Source organism: Neovison vison, chromosome 6 (genome assembly GCF_020171115.1).
Source record: "Neovison vison isolate M4711 chromosome 6, ASM_NN_V1, whole genome shotgun sequence".
Taxonomy (NCBI): Eukaryota; Metazoa; Chordata; class Mammalia; order Carnivora; family Mustelidae; genus Neogale; species Neogale vison.
In genome coordinates this window covers 172,742,608-172,756,403 of record NC_058096.1, presented here as the reverse complement: position 1 = coordinate 172,756,403, position 13,796 = coordinate 172,742,608, and the positions used below count along the sequence as shown (strand labels likewise).

Here is a 13,796-nt window from a genome sequence, read left to right as displayed (position 1 = left end):
GAAGTGGAAGAGGGAGAAGCAGGCTTCCTGCTGAGCAGGGAGCCCGATGTGGGGCCCGATTCCAGGACCCTGGGATCACGACCTGAGCTGAAGCCAGATGCTTAATGACTGAGCCACCCAGGTGCCCCAGGACCTGGAAATCTTAATCCTTACTGTGAACAGGTTCAGAAAGGTCCATCTATCATGCAACATGGCAACAGCACAAATGGGGCCCCTGTCTTCCTGGCTCTGAGTCCTGAGTTCCTTCCCACCCTTGAGCAGAGGCCAAGAAGGGGTGAAAAGCCCACTTTCTGATGCCCTTTGTCCCTTCCTTTAGAGCTCCTGCCCCACAAAGGGTCACTGAGTCCCAAGGCAGATGTGTGAAGGGACAAGGGGTGCCCTGTATGAGGGGACCTAATGGGCAGCAAAATCCCAGATTCACGTGGGAAGTGGAGATGCCCGTGTATTGCCCAGGTCCTCTTCCTTAGGGACTCCCAGGGTGAGTAACGCTCTCTTACTCAGCGGTGAGGCCACCACCCTCTTAAGGGGCCCCTCCCAGCCAGGTGTCAGCAGAGAAGGAGGAGGACGAGACAGGGAGAAGAGAGGAGGCAACCACCCCAGTCCAAGGCTGCTGGCTCCCAGGCCTGGTGTTGGTGGGAGGGACAGGGCGGGGCGGGAACAGTCAGCTGCCTGCCGGGAGCCAAACCGAAAGGAAAGCACTCCCGGCTGGACTGGGACAGGATTCAGGGCTCCCAGGAGAGGGAGTGCTCAAAACAGCACTGGGACCCCAGGCTGAAGAGGGATTCTGGCCCCTAGTGCCCACAGGCTTGGGGCTGATTAGGAACGGAGGTACGGTGTCTGCCCCCCCCTTGGGGGGGCAGGACAGGGCCTTGGGCTTTGGTGCCTCCTGGTACATGGAAGATGCCAGTGCCTTGGTTCCTGTTGTCCTTGGCACTGGGCCGAAGCCCCATGGTCCTCTCTTTAGAGAAGCTTATGGGGCCTCAGGACACTGCCCGCTGCTCTCCGGTAAGTCTGGGGTAATGGGAGGGTTGGGGGCAAGCTCAGGGTTCGGTCTGCTGCCTATCGGAGGCCCTGGCCTGGCTCCTGTCACTGTCACCAGAACTGCCCTGGCTGGTCTGTCTGGTGCTGATGGGATAAGAGAAGAACGGGAGGGGGCAAGAGCTGGGTTTGTCTTCTCCTGGGAGGGGCTTGAATGGGGAGCCCCAGAATGTTGGCCAGGGTTATCAGGCAGGGGAAAAATGGCTAGGTTCGGCGGCATAAACTCTGATTCGTCTTTCCCTCCTTCCTAGGGCCTTTCCTGCCATCTCTGGGGTGAGTAGCCCTACTTTTAGAAAGAAAAGAACTGCTCAGGGTGGCAGAAGGGAGGGGAGATGTTCCAATTCCCTGCCCTGACCACCCAAAGCTCCCAGGAAGAACCCAAAGCTTCTTGGCCCTCTGGGGGCGTCAGGTGCAACTAAACTCTGGATTATGAACAGCTTTAGCTCCCCCTGACCCTTGATGCACAGATGGTGACGTGCTCTGCCTGCCCGGGAGCATCGTGTCCGCCCCGGGCCCTGTGCTGGTGCCCACACGCCTGCAGACAGAGCTGGTGCTGAGGTGCCACCAGGAGACTGACTGTGACCTCTGTGTGCGTGTGTCTATCCACCTGGCTGTGCATGGTGAGCATTTCATCCCCTAGCTGTATGTGCACATGTCAGCAGCATGTCTGGGATGGGCACAAGGCTTGGGGAGTCCGCCAAGCAGTCCTGTGCATCTTCAGTGTTCACCTGGAGAACACCGGCCAAAGGACCCCCGGGTTAGCCTGGTCTCCCTGTCTCCGTCACCCTAATCCCGGCCCCAGGCCTGGCCCCTGCTTCTCAGCACTGGGCCTTCAGGAGGGAAGCCAAGTCCAAAGCCAGCCCAGAGCCTAGGCCTGACCTAGGCCTTGTTCTTGGGTGGTTCCAGGGCACTGGGAAGAACCTAAAGATGAGGACAGGTCTGGAAGAGCCGCTGATCTGGAGCTCGAGGAGCCTAGGAACGGTGAGGGGAACCTGGCTGGCCCAACTGCCCCTAGCCAGGGCCTGGCCGGAGGCCCTGGAGCCTGACCAGTGCCCCACCCCATTGCTCACAGCCTTTCTCCAGGCCCAGGTGGTGCTCTCCTTCCAGGCCTACCCTACCGCCCGCTGTGTCCTGCTGGAGGTGCAAGTGCCTGCTGCCCTTGTGCAGCCTGGTCAGTCTGTGGTATGCAAAATCCTAATCCTAGCAGTAGCCATCTTCTCAATATGGCGTCTCTGAAGTGCTCTTGTGTGTGTGTTATCTCTGTGCGCTGACTCTGGCAGGGCTGTGCCCAAGACCTTCCAGCCCTTTATGCCTCTGTTTTCCTGTCTGTAAAATGGGAATAAGAATAGTCCTACCTCATGTGGCTGTTGTGAGAAAAAGATGAGTTGGTATGTGTAAAACACCTTGTGTAATGCCCAGCACTGAAGGATCTCAGGAGAGTTAATTCTCCCTTTCTTTCTTTTTTTTTTTTTTTAAGATTTTATTTATTTATTTGACAGACAGAGATCACAAGTAGGCAGAGAGGCAGGCAGATAGAGAGGTGGAAGCAGGCTCCCTGCTGAGCAGAGAGCCCGATGTGGGGTTCGATCCCAGGACCCTGAGAGCATGACCTGAGCCGAAGGCAGAGGCTTTAACCCACTGAGCCACCCAGGTGCCCCTAATTCTCCCTTTCTTCTGTAATTCTCAGAAGTACACATGAACTAGGCATTATTATTACCCTCATTTTCCAGAGAGAGAAACTGAGATTGGAGAGGGGAAGTCTGTGCTCTGGATCTACTTCTCTGGACTTTCTATACCATGTCTGCCCTGTGTGTAGACCATGGTGCAGGGTGTTGGGGCTTCTCCCCACTTCAGGATGCCACGTGTGTTTGGAAGATGTAGCTCCACTTGGGCCAAATAACTCAAACCCTTTGACTTTCCCCACCCCTGCCTGCAGCTCCCAGCCAATATCCTCTTGCCTGGAAAATTGTAGAATGGGAGAGAATCTGCTGGCCTACCTCAATGGGCAGTTGTGAGGACCACTGAGGCACTGGGTGTGGGAAGGGGTGTCTCACATTTGTGTTGGCGTATCTGATCACCTTAGCTTTGGCCATGGGATGGGGGACAGCAGGAGTGGGAGCAAGGACTCAAATAGCTAGAGCCCTTATCCCTGCCCTGCTGACACCCCTACTGAGGGTGTGTGCTTTAGAACTGGGGGCCTTTAAAGGAAACACTAATGGGAGAATTTCGGGCCCTACAATATAGAGTCATTGGTTGGGGGAGGAGGCAAGTGGAGTGGTCCCCAGAGGAGCTCAGAGCCCTTGGCCTGTATTTCTGAGCCCTATACCACCAGCCTTCCACCACCCCTCTCCTCACAGGGCTCTGTAGTATTTGACTGCTTCGAGGCTGCTCTGGGGGCTGAGGTGCGACTCTGGTCCTACACTCAGCCCAGGTACCAGAAGGAACTCAATCTCACACAGCAGTTGCCTGGTAAGTGGCTCCAGAGCCTCAGGGGCCCCAAGTCCTGTCCCCTGGTCTCTTTCCCCTCCGGCTACTACCATTCTGCTTTCACTCCCTTCCTCGTCCCATCCACTCACAGGCAGGGGTCTGAGCTCCCATCTTCCCTAGCGTCTATCCCTCTTGTCTCCTCTCCCCAGGTGATATAGCTTCCCAGTGCCTGAGAAGGGTGCTTTGGGCACTGGATAGATGGGATGGTATTTAAGGGACAAGGAGCCCTTCCCAGTGCTCCCCATGGGTTGGTGCCCCCCTTTTTTCTTTGGCCCCCAGCCCCACTGGAGGCTTTTCTGTGATCTCTCCCCAGACTGCAAGGGGCTTGAAGTCCAGGACAGCATCCAGAGCTGCTGGGGTACGGGCTATGGCCAGCAGGGCTGGAAGGAGGGAGGGGCAGGGTCTGGAGTATGAGGGATGCTTGGAGGTGGCTTCAGGTCTGGGTTTAACACAATCCAGAATCTCGTAGCTCATTCATTCATCACACATGAACTGCAGTAGCTCCTACTCTGTGCCAGGCATTGGGAATATGAAGGTGAATCTCTCACTCTTTATAACAAATTTATTTATTAGTACCAAGGACATCTAGAGGCCCAAAGCATTGTCAAGATATTGGTACACCCCACTACCACCATATACCAAAATACAAACAATATTAATCCATAAAATAAGGGCTAGGAAGGTCAAGGTTCTGATGATTTTTCCCAGGCAATGTTTGAATTTTATTTTCACTTTGTTCATTTTTTCATATTGTATTTTTTTTTACTGTGGTATAACACACACATAGAAAAGTGTGTAAAGTGCACTAATTTTAAGGTCCAGTTCAGTTAATTTTTACACATGTATACATTTGCATAACTGTCACCCAGATCAAGATATAAGCAGTGATATTTTTGAACCCTTAAATTTTTTTTTCTTTTTTAAAAATATTTTATTTATTTGTCAGAGAGAGAAAGAACTCAAGCAGGGGGAACAGCAGGCAGAGGGAGAAATAGGCTGAACAGGGAGCCTGACCTGGGACTCGATCCCAGGACCCTAGGATCATGACCTCAGCCCAAGGCAGATCCCCAACCAACTGAGCCACCCAAATGCCCTGAACTCTTAAATTTTTTCAATTTTATTTCCTTTTCGGTTCCTTAAGTTTGGGCCTGCCTCTTTGGTAATTCATTAGAGACTACTCAGCACCGGAGCTTTGAGGACACAGATACACATCATGCATTTCATGTCTTCATTCATTCAGTAGACACTGTTCCACTTTTTCAACAGATATTTATTGAGTAACTACTCTGCCCAAGAAATAGTCCTAGGCACTTGAGATTAGTCAACAAAAATCTGACAAAAATCCTTGCCTTACAGAGCTGATATTCTAGATGGGAGTCAGGGTCAGCATAGGGGTGATGGAGGACACAATAAACACATGGAGATGTGAACTATGCAATAAGATGTGATTAGTGCTATGAAAAAAATTGGGGGAAGGGGAAGGAGGAGAAGGGATTTGGGAGTTTGCAGAAGTCAGGGATGGCTTCAGTCTGGTGAGCAAACACCTGAAGGAGGTATGGGAGGAGCCCTGTGGGTTTCTGAGGGAAAAGTGTTCCATATGCAGAAGGAACAGCCAGTGCAAAGGGCCTGAGGCAAGAGTGTGTCTGGTGTGTTACTAAGTATTAGCAAAGAGGGCAGTGTGTCCGCAGCAATTAAGGGCAAGAGTGCTAGGAAATGAGGATAAAGTGGATAAGGTCTTGCAAGCCGTCATAAGGACTCTGCCTTTTACTCTGAGAGTAACCAGGGAGGGGTCATCAGAAGGTTCTGAGCAGAGGAAGATGGTTTACCTTACTGTGGTTATAGGATCTTCCTGGCTGCAGAGGGAGAAGAGTTGGGTCAGGATACTGGGCTGGCTGCTAGGGACAAAGTCTGATCAGCGATGAGGACACAGGCTCTGCTGTCCAGGGGCCTTCCAGTCTCAGGGATATGAAGGAAACTAAAGGATCAGTTGGAGGGGTATGGCCAGGGGTGGGTATGCAGAAGAGATGAAGGAAGTCTCTCTCTCTTCACCTTGCCCACAGCCCTGCCCTGGCTCAGTGTGTCTGCCGATGGCGATGATGTGCACCTCGTGCTGGACGTCTCTGAGGAGCAGCACTTTGGCCTCTCCCTGTACTGGAACCAGGTCCAGGGCCCTACAAAACCATGGTGGCATAGCAACCTGGTGAGGCCTCCCCTTCCCCAAGTCCATTCCCACTCTAGACTGATGCCCAGGCTAAGGATGCAAGTGCATTATCAAAGGAGACCCTTGAGGAGGATATAGCAACCCATGCCCCAGGCAAGGAACATGTATGCCTGCCTGGTTTCCTCAGCTTTGGCTTCCAGTCTTCCTCCTCCTCATATTCTCCACTTCTCGTCTTCTGCTTATCCACAGACTGGGCCACGGAATATTACCTTGAACCACACAGACCTGTTTCCCTGCCTTTGTATTCAGGTAAGAGAAGAGTCTAACTAGCTGCCAGGGCAAGGGGCTTGAGGAATTGAGAAGGGGGGTGGTCCTTACCTTTTTTGTCTTGCCATCCACTGTATTCCTCTTTGGGGTGGGAACTATTGCTCCCTAAAGTGACTAGCCCTTTCCTGACATTTGCTGTCCTGTCTTCTGCCTGTTGCAGGCTCTGAATGCTTTTCCTGATCCTCTGTCCACAGGTCTCCTACACATTCTTCATGGTCCCATTCAAATGTCAACTCCTCCTTGAAGCCTTTCCCTACTCCTCCAATTGCCTCTTTGTACTCCTCTGGAAAGTAGAGTATGTGCTGTGAACTCAGACAGTTTGAATACTGACTCTTGCCATTTGCTAGCTGTGTGCCCTTGTACAAGTCACTTCACCTCTCTGAGCCTGTTTCTTATCTGTAAAATGGGAATAACAATACCAGCCTCATAGAACTGTTACAAAAGGAAGTATCCAAGCTTCTATATGTTGGTTCTTTCCTCTTCTTTTTTTTTTTTAAGATTTTATTTATTTATTTGGTGGGCAGAAAACACAAGTAGGCAGAGAGGCAGGCAGATAGAGAGGAGGAAGCAGGCTCCCCTCTGAGCAGAGAGCCAGATGTGGGGTTTGACCCCAGGACCCTGAGATCATGACCTGAGCCAAAGGCAGAGGCTTCAACCCACTGAGCCACCCAGGCACCCCTTCTTTTTTTTTAAGATTTTATTTTTAAGTAATCTCTACAACCAACGTGGGGCTCAAAGTTAACAACCTTGAGGTCAAGAGTCACATGTTCTACCAACTGAGCCAGCTAGACACCCCTCTTTCCTCTTCTGATTGCACATTTAAATGGTGATCAGGTCCCATCTATTTTATCTCTGACATCAATGCCTGTTATTTCTACTGCCTGAAATACCCTCATTTCTTTTCTATACAGCCATATCCTTCCAGCTCTGGTATTACCTCGTTCCCAAAGCTTTTCCTCAACTGTCTGGCCTCTCCTGCCTTCCAAACTTCTTACACTTCTGTCTTTTCTTGTTCGTTTATCACTTCCTTTCTTATTTGGGCACCTGTATCCTTTTTTCTTGCACACAACAGATGCTCAATAAATGAGTCACCAGTTTATTAATTTATACACATGTTTTATCTTTACTAAAACTGTGACTTTGTAATTTCCTGAAGGCAAGGAAATAATACCTAATTCAAATTTAGTAACTCCCCCAGAGCCTTGTGCAATGCCTGGCATGTAATGGGTGCTAATTAAGTCTGTTAAAGGAATGAATGAATGAATGAATGAATGAATGAAACTCTACTAACTAGCACTGTGATAGGACACATAACAGATGTTCATGAAATGTTTGCTGTGATATAAACATCTTTACTGTCAAGCACAATGCCTGCCACATAGTAGGTGGTCTTAATTAAAAGTTTGCTGAATACTATTTTGGGGGCACCTGGGTGGCTCAGTGGGTTAAAGCCTCTGCCTTCAGCTCAGGTCATGATCCCAGGATCCTCGGATCAAGCCCCACATCTGGCTCTCTGCTTGGCAGGGAGCCTGCTTCCTCCTCTCTCTCTGCCTGCCTCTCTGCCTACTTGTGATCTCTGTCTGTCAAATGAATAAATAAAATCTTTAAAAAAAAGTTTGCTGAATAAATTAATATACTATCTCTACTGCTTACCATAGGGCTAAGCACAGAATAGATGTGTTTTAAAAGCTTTTTGAAAGAAATGGGGTGCCTAGCGGGTTCAGTTCATAGAGCATGTGACTCTTGATCTCAGGGTCATGAGTTTGAGCCCAACACTGCGTAGAGTTTACTTAAAACAATATACATGGGGCGCCTGGGTGGCTCAGTGGGTTGAAGCCTCTGCCTTCGGCTAGGGTCATGATCCTGGGGTCCTGGAATCGAGCCCCACATCGGGCTCAGCGCTCAGCGGGGAGCCTGCTTCCCTTCCTCTCTCTCTGCCTGCTTGTGATCTCTGTCAAATAAATAAATAAAATCCTTTTTAAAATCTTTTAAAAATATACATATATTTGTTATATATAGTATATATTACATATTTTATATATTATATAATATATAATTATATAATGTTTAGAAATATATTATAGAATATAAACATGTGGATATATATCTATATATTCATATATTGATATTATATATTATGTAAATATATAATAGAATATAATATATTTATATTATATACAATATATAATTATATAATATAATGATCATATATGATATTCAATAATATATAAATATATACGGTCTATATTATATAAGACAATATATAATATATATTGTTATATAATATAAAATATATGTGTAATATATTATATATTATGTATACTATATGTAATATATATATAACACAAGACAAATAAATTTATATATATTAATACATGTTAACACTTAGCACAGTACCTGGCATGTAGTAGGTTCACACACAGTGATTGGATTTCATTGTCAACGTCCCTAGTGCCAACCATGGTGCTAAGATACAGAGTAGGTCTTTATTAAAAATCTGTTGAATGAAGGTGTTGCCAGATACTGGTATAGGGTCTGCTGGAAGAATCAATGCATGCAACGCTAGGGCTTTACAAAGAGCAAAAAGACTGGGCAAGTGTTGATGAAATATTAGTTGAATGAATGCATCCCAGTGCTTGGCAGAGGGCCTGGCACATACTGTTGGAGGGTTGAATGGACTAATAGAACCCTGTTTCTTTTCCAGGTGTGGCCTCTAGAGCCCGACTCTGTCAGGACGAGCCTCTGCCCCTTTAAGGAGGGTGAGAAGACCAGGGCTGGGGCCAGGGTGGGAAGGGTGCAGGTGGATGCATGCTGGGTGCCCAGTGACGCAGCCCTCTTCTTGCAGACCCCCGGGCACACCGGAACCTCTGGCGTGCAGCCCGGCTGCGGCTACTGTCCCCCCAGGGCTGGCAGCTAAATGCACCCTGCTTGCTGCTTGCTGAGGCCACTCTGTGTTGGCAGGCACCAGGCGGGGGTCCCTGCCTGTCGCTGGTCCCACCGCTGTCCCGAGAAAATGTCACTGTAAATGTAAGTGAAGCCGTGGGAGGCTCCTGGGATCAAGAAATGACAGGGAGCTTGGGGGGCCTATTTCCTGACCTCACCCATTACCCTTTTTCCACAGAAGACACTTGAGTTGCCATTGCTGAATGTTCACCCCAACCTCTGTGTTCAGGTAAGAAGGGCACAAGAGCTCTGGGCTAGGGGAGGACCCCAAGTGGACCCCACCAGATAATTCACTGTCTTCTGGACCCACTTTATCCCTTGGGTCATGGAAGCAAGGTTGTTTTGGGCTACCTCTTGGAGTTGTACTATTTATTTAGCAGTACTATGGGACTCTGAGCAAGTCACTTCACCACTCTGAACATCAGTCTCCGAATCTCTTTAATGGGGATGATAATAACTACTTCACAGTAGTGAATAAAACCAATCAATGTTCCCACCCTATAAAACTTATTTTCTAATGGAGAAAGAGAGGGATGCAGGGGTGGCTTAGTTGGTTGAGCGTCTGCCTTCAGCTCAGGTCATGATCCCAGGGTTCTGGGATGAGTCCTGCATCAGGCTCCTTGCTCAGCAGGGAGCCTGCTTCTCCCTCTGCCTGCTGCTCCCCCTGCTTGTGCTTGCTCTCTCTCTCTGACAAATAAATAAAATCTTAAAAAAAATAATGGAGGAAGACACAGATTGAATGAATAATACAGTATACAAGTGGAGTGGTCAGATGAGGCCTCTTGGTGAAGGTGGTTAGATGAGAAGGGAACGTAGATGCCCTCGCAAGGCTGTGGCTGAGAAAAATAAAGTATCTCTTAATCATCTAGCCTTGAATCCTGATCTGCTTAACATTAGGTCCAGAATGCAGATCCCCTACTCCAACCAAACAGACCTCCCCTTACTGTCCTTCTCTTCAGTTCTTTGCGGCCTTGCCTCTTGCTTTTTGTTGTGGCCCTAACCTTGGCTCCTTCTAACCAGGTGAGCAGCTGGGAGAAGCTGCAGCTACAGGAGTGCTTGTGGGCTGGTGAGTGGAGCCTGGGAAAGGCTGGGGCAGGGCCATTGCAATAGAGGTGAACCCTGCAAGTGCCACCTCATGGGGGTGAAGATCAGGCGTGGGGGCAAGTGGCAGCCTCCAGTATGCTTGGGTCTTGCTCAGAGTGGGCTCTCACCCCTTCCAGATTCCCTCGGGGCCCTCAAGGATGATATGCTGCTGCTAGAGACACGTGGCCCCCAGAACAACAGATCACTCTGTGCCTTGGAACCCAGTGGCTGCACCCCACTACTCAGTCAGGCCTCTACGGTGAGGACAAGGGGGTCCTCCTCCATGTACCTTTCCAGTTCCATCTCAAGCCTGGCCTCAGATTTTCATTGCATTCAATTTCCCCTCCTTTGTGCCAGACCCTGCAGTGCTCTCCGGGAATGTGGGGGTTACTCAAACCTAGGCCCTGTTCTTAGTGACCTCTTAGAAGTCTCCAGCCACTCCCCTTCCCTTCCCCAACTATTCTGCAAGCTGAAGCTTAGTGGTCTCCTAAGTATGATGCCCCTAGGTGACAACCTCCCTTTGGTTTGGCAGAGGGCAGCTCGCCTCGGAGAGCAGTTACTACAGGACCTGCAGTCAGGCCAGTGTCTGCAGGTGAGTGGGTGGCAGGAGGGCCCTGCCCCAGTGCCCAAGGCCAATAGGTCTAAAACTCTGTATTTAACTTCTTCCATCTCTTCCTGTGCCTAGCAGAGGGTATCAGGGAAACTCTCACTCCTCCTAGACAGGGGCCTCTTCATTGTACCTCTAGTACCCACTTACCATCTATTTCTGCTTATTTTGTGTCCAGCCCTGGGGAAGCCAAGAATTGAAGAAGCATAGCTGCTGTTCCCAAGTTGCTCACTGCTGGCTAGAAAACAGTACACAGATAACCAAATTTATATGCACTAAGCACTGGGTTCCAGGGAGAGCATCAAGAAAGGGTGATTTCACATGGGCCAGTTCCGGCATGGCGTAGGCACAGCATGAACAAAGGCAGAACAGCTTGCGGCCTACTGTGTGTGTGTGTGTGTGTGTGTGTGTGTGTGAGAAGTATGCATGCATAGCTGAGGCTGGGAATTTGGAGATCAGGCTGGCCAGAACTTGGTGGGTGTTCTGGGCTGTGGCCTTGGCTTTGTTTGTGTCTTACAGCTCTGGGAAGATGACCTGAGAGCACTATGGGCCTGCCCCATGGACAAGTGTGAGTATTACAAAATCTGCCCTTCCCCTCCACCAAGGGCTGGAATCTAGACATTTTTAGGGAGCTCATGCAATGGCCTTTCCTTCCCTGGCTCAGATCAATCAGACAGACATTCCTTCCTTCATTCAAAAACCAAAAAGAGAGCTTACAGGGATTCAAGCATCACCAAAAAGACACAATCCCTGCCCCCACCACAGCCATAGAAGGCTAGAAAGACCTTAGCTAAATAATTGCTTTACATTTAGTAAATGTGAGCTATTGAAGCATTCACTTATAAAGTGTCCAGATCCATAAATGCATATATTGGGAAACTGACTTAGGTGGGGTGGGGCCAGGAAGAGGTTCTGGCTGTTCTGAAGGCTGAGCTCGTTAAAGGGGGGAAAGATGCTTTTTTGAGGAACTCCAAGGTAGTCAGTGTGGCTGGAGGGTCTTGGAAGGCAGGCCTCTATCACAAGGATGCAAGGGTCATCTAGGGCCTTGATGGAAGGAATTAGATTTTTTTTTTTTTTTAGAAAGAGTGGGTAGGGGCAGAGAGAGAATCTTTTTTTTTTTTTAAAGATTTTATTTATTTATTTGACAGAGAGAAATCACAAGTAGATGGAGAGGCAGGCAGAGAGAGAGAGAGGGAAGCAAGCTCCCTGCTGAGCAGAGAGCCCGATGCGGGACTCGATCCCAGAACCCCGAGATCATGACCTGAGCCGAAGGCAGCGGCTTAACCCACTGAGCCACCCAGGTGCCCAGCAGAGAGAGAATCTTAAGCAGACTCCACACCTTGATCTCACAACCCTGACATCATGACCTGAGCCAAAACCAAGAGTAATAAAACCCTTAACCAACTGAGTCACCCAGGTGCCCCCTAGGAAATTGGATTTTATGTTAAGAACAATGGGAGCCTCCTGAAAGGCTATAATCAAATTTGTAGTTTAAAAAGATCTCTGGGACTGCCATTTAGTGAAGGACTTGGAAGCAAAAAAGAGGTTTAGGGACACCAGTTAGAAGGCTTTTGGAGTCATCAAGAGAGTGAGGTCAAGGGCCCAGCAACCCTATGCTTAGGAGACATTATTTGCTGACATTTGAGCGCTTGCTAGGCCCAGCCTAAGTGCTTTGTGTGTATTAATATTTGCAGTCTTCAAACAACCCTAGTAAGTAGGTACTTGTTGTGAACCCAGTTTTACAAAGGTGAAAACTGAGGCAAAAAATTAAGTGACTTATCTGAGGTCACTCAAGTAGATGGATCTATGTCCATATGTTGACTCTGACACTATATGCGGTGGATTTGCTGTAAATCTTTCCATTCCCCTGAGCCAGTTCAGTCACCACACGGCAGCCCCAGAGATCTTTTAAACGAGTTTTTCTCCTACGTGAAGTAGGGTGAAAGTGTTAGGTATCTAACTAGCCTGTCCTCTCCCCTGGGTCTCCTAGACGTTCACCAGCGCTGGGCCCTGGTGTGGCTGGCCTGCCTACTCTTGGCCTCAGCACTTTTCCTTCTCTTCCTTGTCAAAAGGAACCAAGTGAAAGGTGAGCACTTCCCGACCCCCCCCCACTCCCCAAGGGCAGGGCTGGGAGTTCCCCCTCGAGAGGGTGGCGGCTGAGCTCATGGGCTGCCCCTGCCCCTCTCCCCTAACAGGGTGGCTGAGGCTCTTGAAGGAGGACCTCCGCGCGGGGGGTGAGTGTGAGCAAGTGCCGGGCGGGGGGCCGCCCTCAGGGGGCCGGGCCTCGGGCCTTCTCACGTCTTCCTTTCCCCTCTATTCTCTCCCGCAGCTGTCGCCAGGGGCCGCGCGACTCTGCTCGTCTACTCAGCGGAGGACTCCGGTTTCGAGCGCCTAGTGGGCGCCCTGGCCTCAGCGCTGTGCCAGCTGCCCCTACGGGTGGCCGTGGACCTCTGGAGCCGTCGTGAACTGAGCGCGCAGGGCCCCCTGGCCTGGTTCCACGCGCAGCGGCGTCAGACCCTTCAGGAAGGGGGCGTGGTGGTCCTGCTCTTCTCGCCTGGGGCCGTGGCGCTATGCCACGAGTGGCTGCAGGACGGGGCGTCAGCGTCCGCCCCGCACGGCCCGCACGACGCCTTTGCAGCCTCGCTCAGCTGCGTGCTGCCTGACTTCCTGCAGGGCCGGGCGCCCGGCCGCTACGTGGGGGCCTACTTCGAAGGACTGCTCCACTCGGAGGCCGTGCCCGCCCTTTTCCGCAGCGTACCCGTCTTCTCCCTGCCCTCCCAGTTGCCCGACTTCCTGAGGACCCTGCAGGGGCCTGGCACCCTCCGTCCCGGGCGGCTCGGGGAGAGGGCGAAGCGAGTGTCCCGGGCCCTGCAGCCCGCCCTGGACCAGCTGCTTCAGTCTCCCGGGGATCCCGGGGATCCCGAGGACGGCACGCGGGTTGGCACGTGAGGCAGGGGCGACGGCTCGAATAAAGGCAGACGCTATTTTTCTACCGGTGCCTTCGCCTGTGTCCGTGACCGCCTCGCTGGCCTAGCACGACGCCCGCGGCCCTTTAACACCCGGACAGGTGCAGCCTGGCACCGCCTGCGGGTGGCTGACGTAAGGTGACGCAATGGCACATGGACTGCCACCATTGGCTGAGGGTGGGCC

General features: G+C 50.6%; 1 protein-coding gene across 5 annotated transcripts; it reads left to right on the top strand.

Annotated features, from left to right (window-relative positions):
- The first annotated feature begins 96 nt into the window (after positions 1–96).
- IL17RC (interleukin 17 receptor C) lies at positions 97–13,638 on the top strand. Of its 5 annotated transcripts, XM_044253023.1 has the most exons (19): positions 98–1,005; positions 1,290–1,311; positions 1,506–1,658; positions 1,945–2,019; positions 2,111–2,220; positions 3,396–3,507; positions 3,839–3,883; positions 5,586–5,725; positions 5,936–5,995; positions 8,718–8,772; positions 8,859–9,040; positions 9,135–9,185; positions 9,977–10,022; positions 10,177–10,298; positions 10,572–10,631; positions 11,166–11,214; positions 12,637–12,732; positions 12,842–12,880; positions 12,976–13,638. In XM_044253023.1, exons 1-19 carry the CDS (start codon positions 901–903, stop codon positions 13,593–13,595), a joined length of 2,142 nt encoding a protein of 713 aa, XP_044108958.1. In that variant the 5' UTR covers positions 98–900; the 3' UTR covers positions 13,596–13,638. The 5 variants fall into 5 exon arrangements, with proteins under 5 accessions (XP_044108962.1, XP_044108958.1, XP_044108959.1 ...); XM_044253027.1 differs by lacking the exon at positions 1,506–1,658 and having other exon boundaries at positions 97–1,005; XM_044253024.1 differs by lacking the exon at positions 12,842–12,880.
- Positions 13,639–13,796: the final 158 nt, after the last annotated feature.

What these genes read in the sequence shown, in the direction of transcription:
- IL17RC (XM_044253023.1), top strand. Translation starts at nt 901, where the DNA reads ATGCCAGTGCCTTGGTTCCTGTTGTCCTTGGCACTGGGCCGAAGCCCC. An exon ending in TATCCACCTGGCTGTGCATG is followed by an intron (nt 1,659 to 1,944) that starts GTGAGCATTTCA and finishes GGGTGGTTCCAG; the next exon opens with GGCACTGGGAAGAACCTAAA. An exon ending in TGCAGCCTGGTCAGTCTGTG is followed by an intron (nt 2,221 to 3,395) that starts GTATGCAAAATC and finishes CTCTCCTCACAG; the next exon opens with GGCTCTGTAGTATTTGACTG.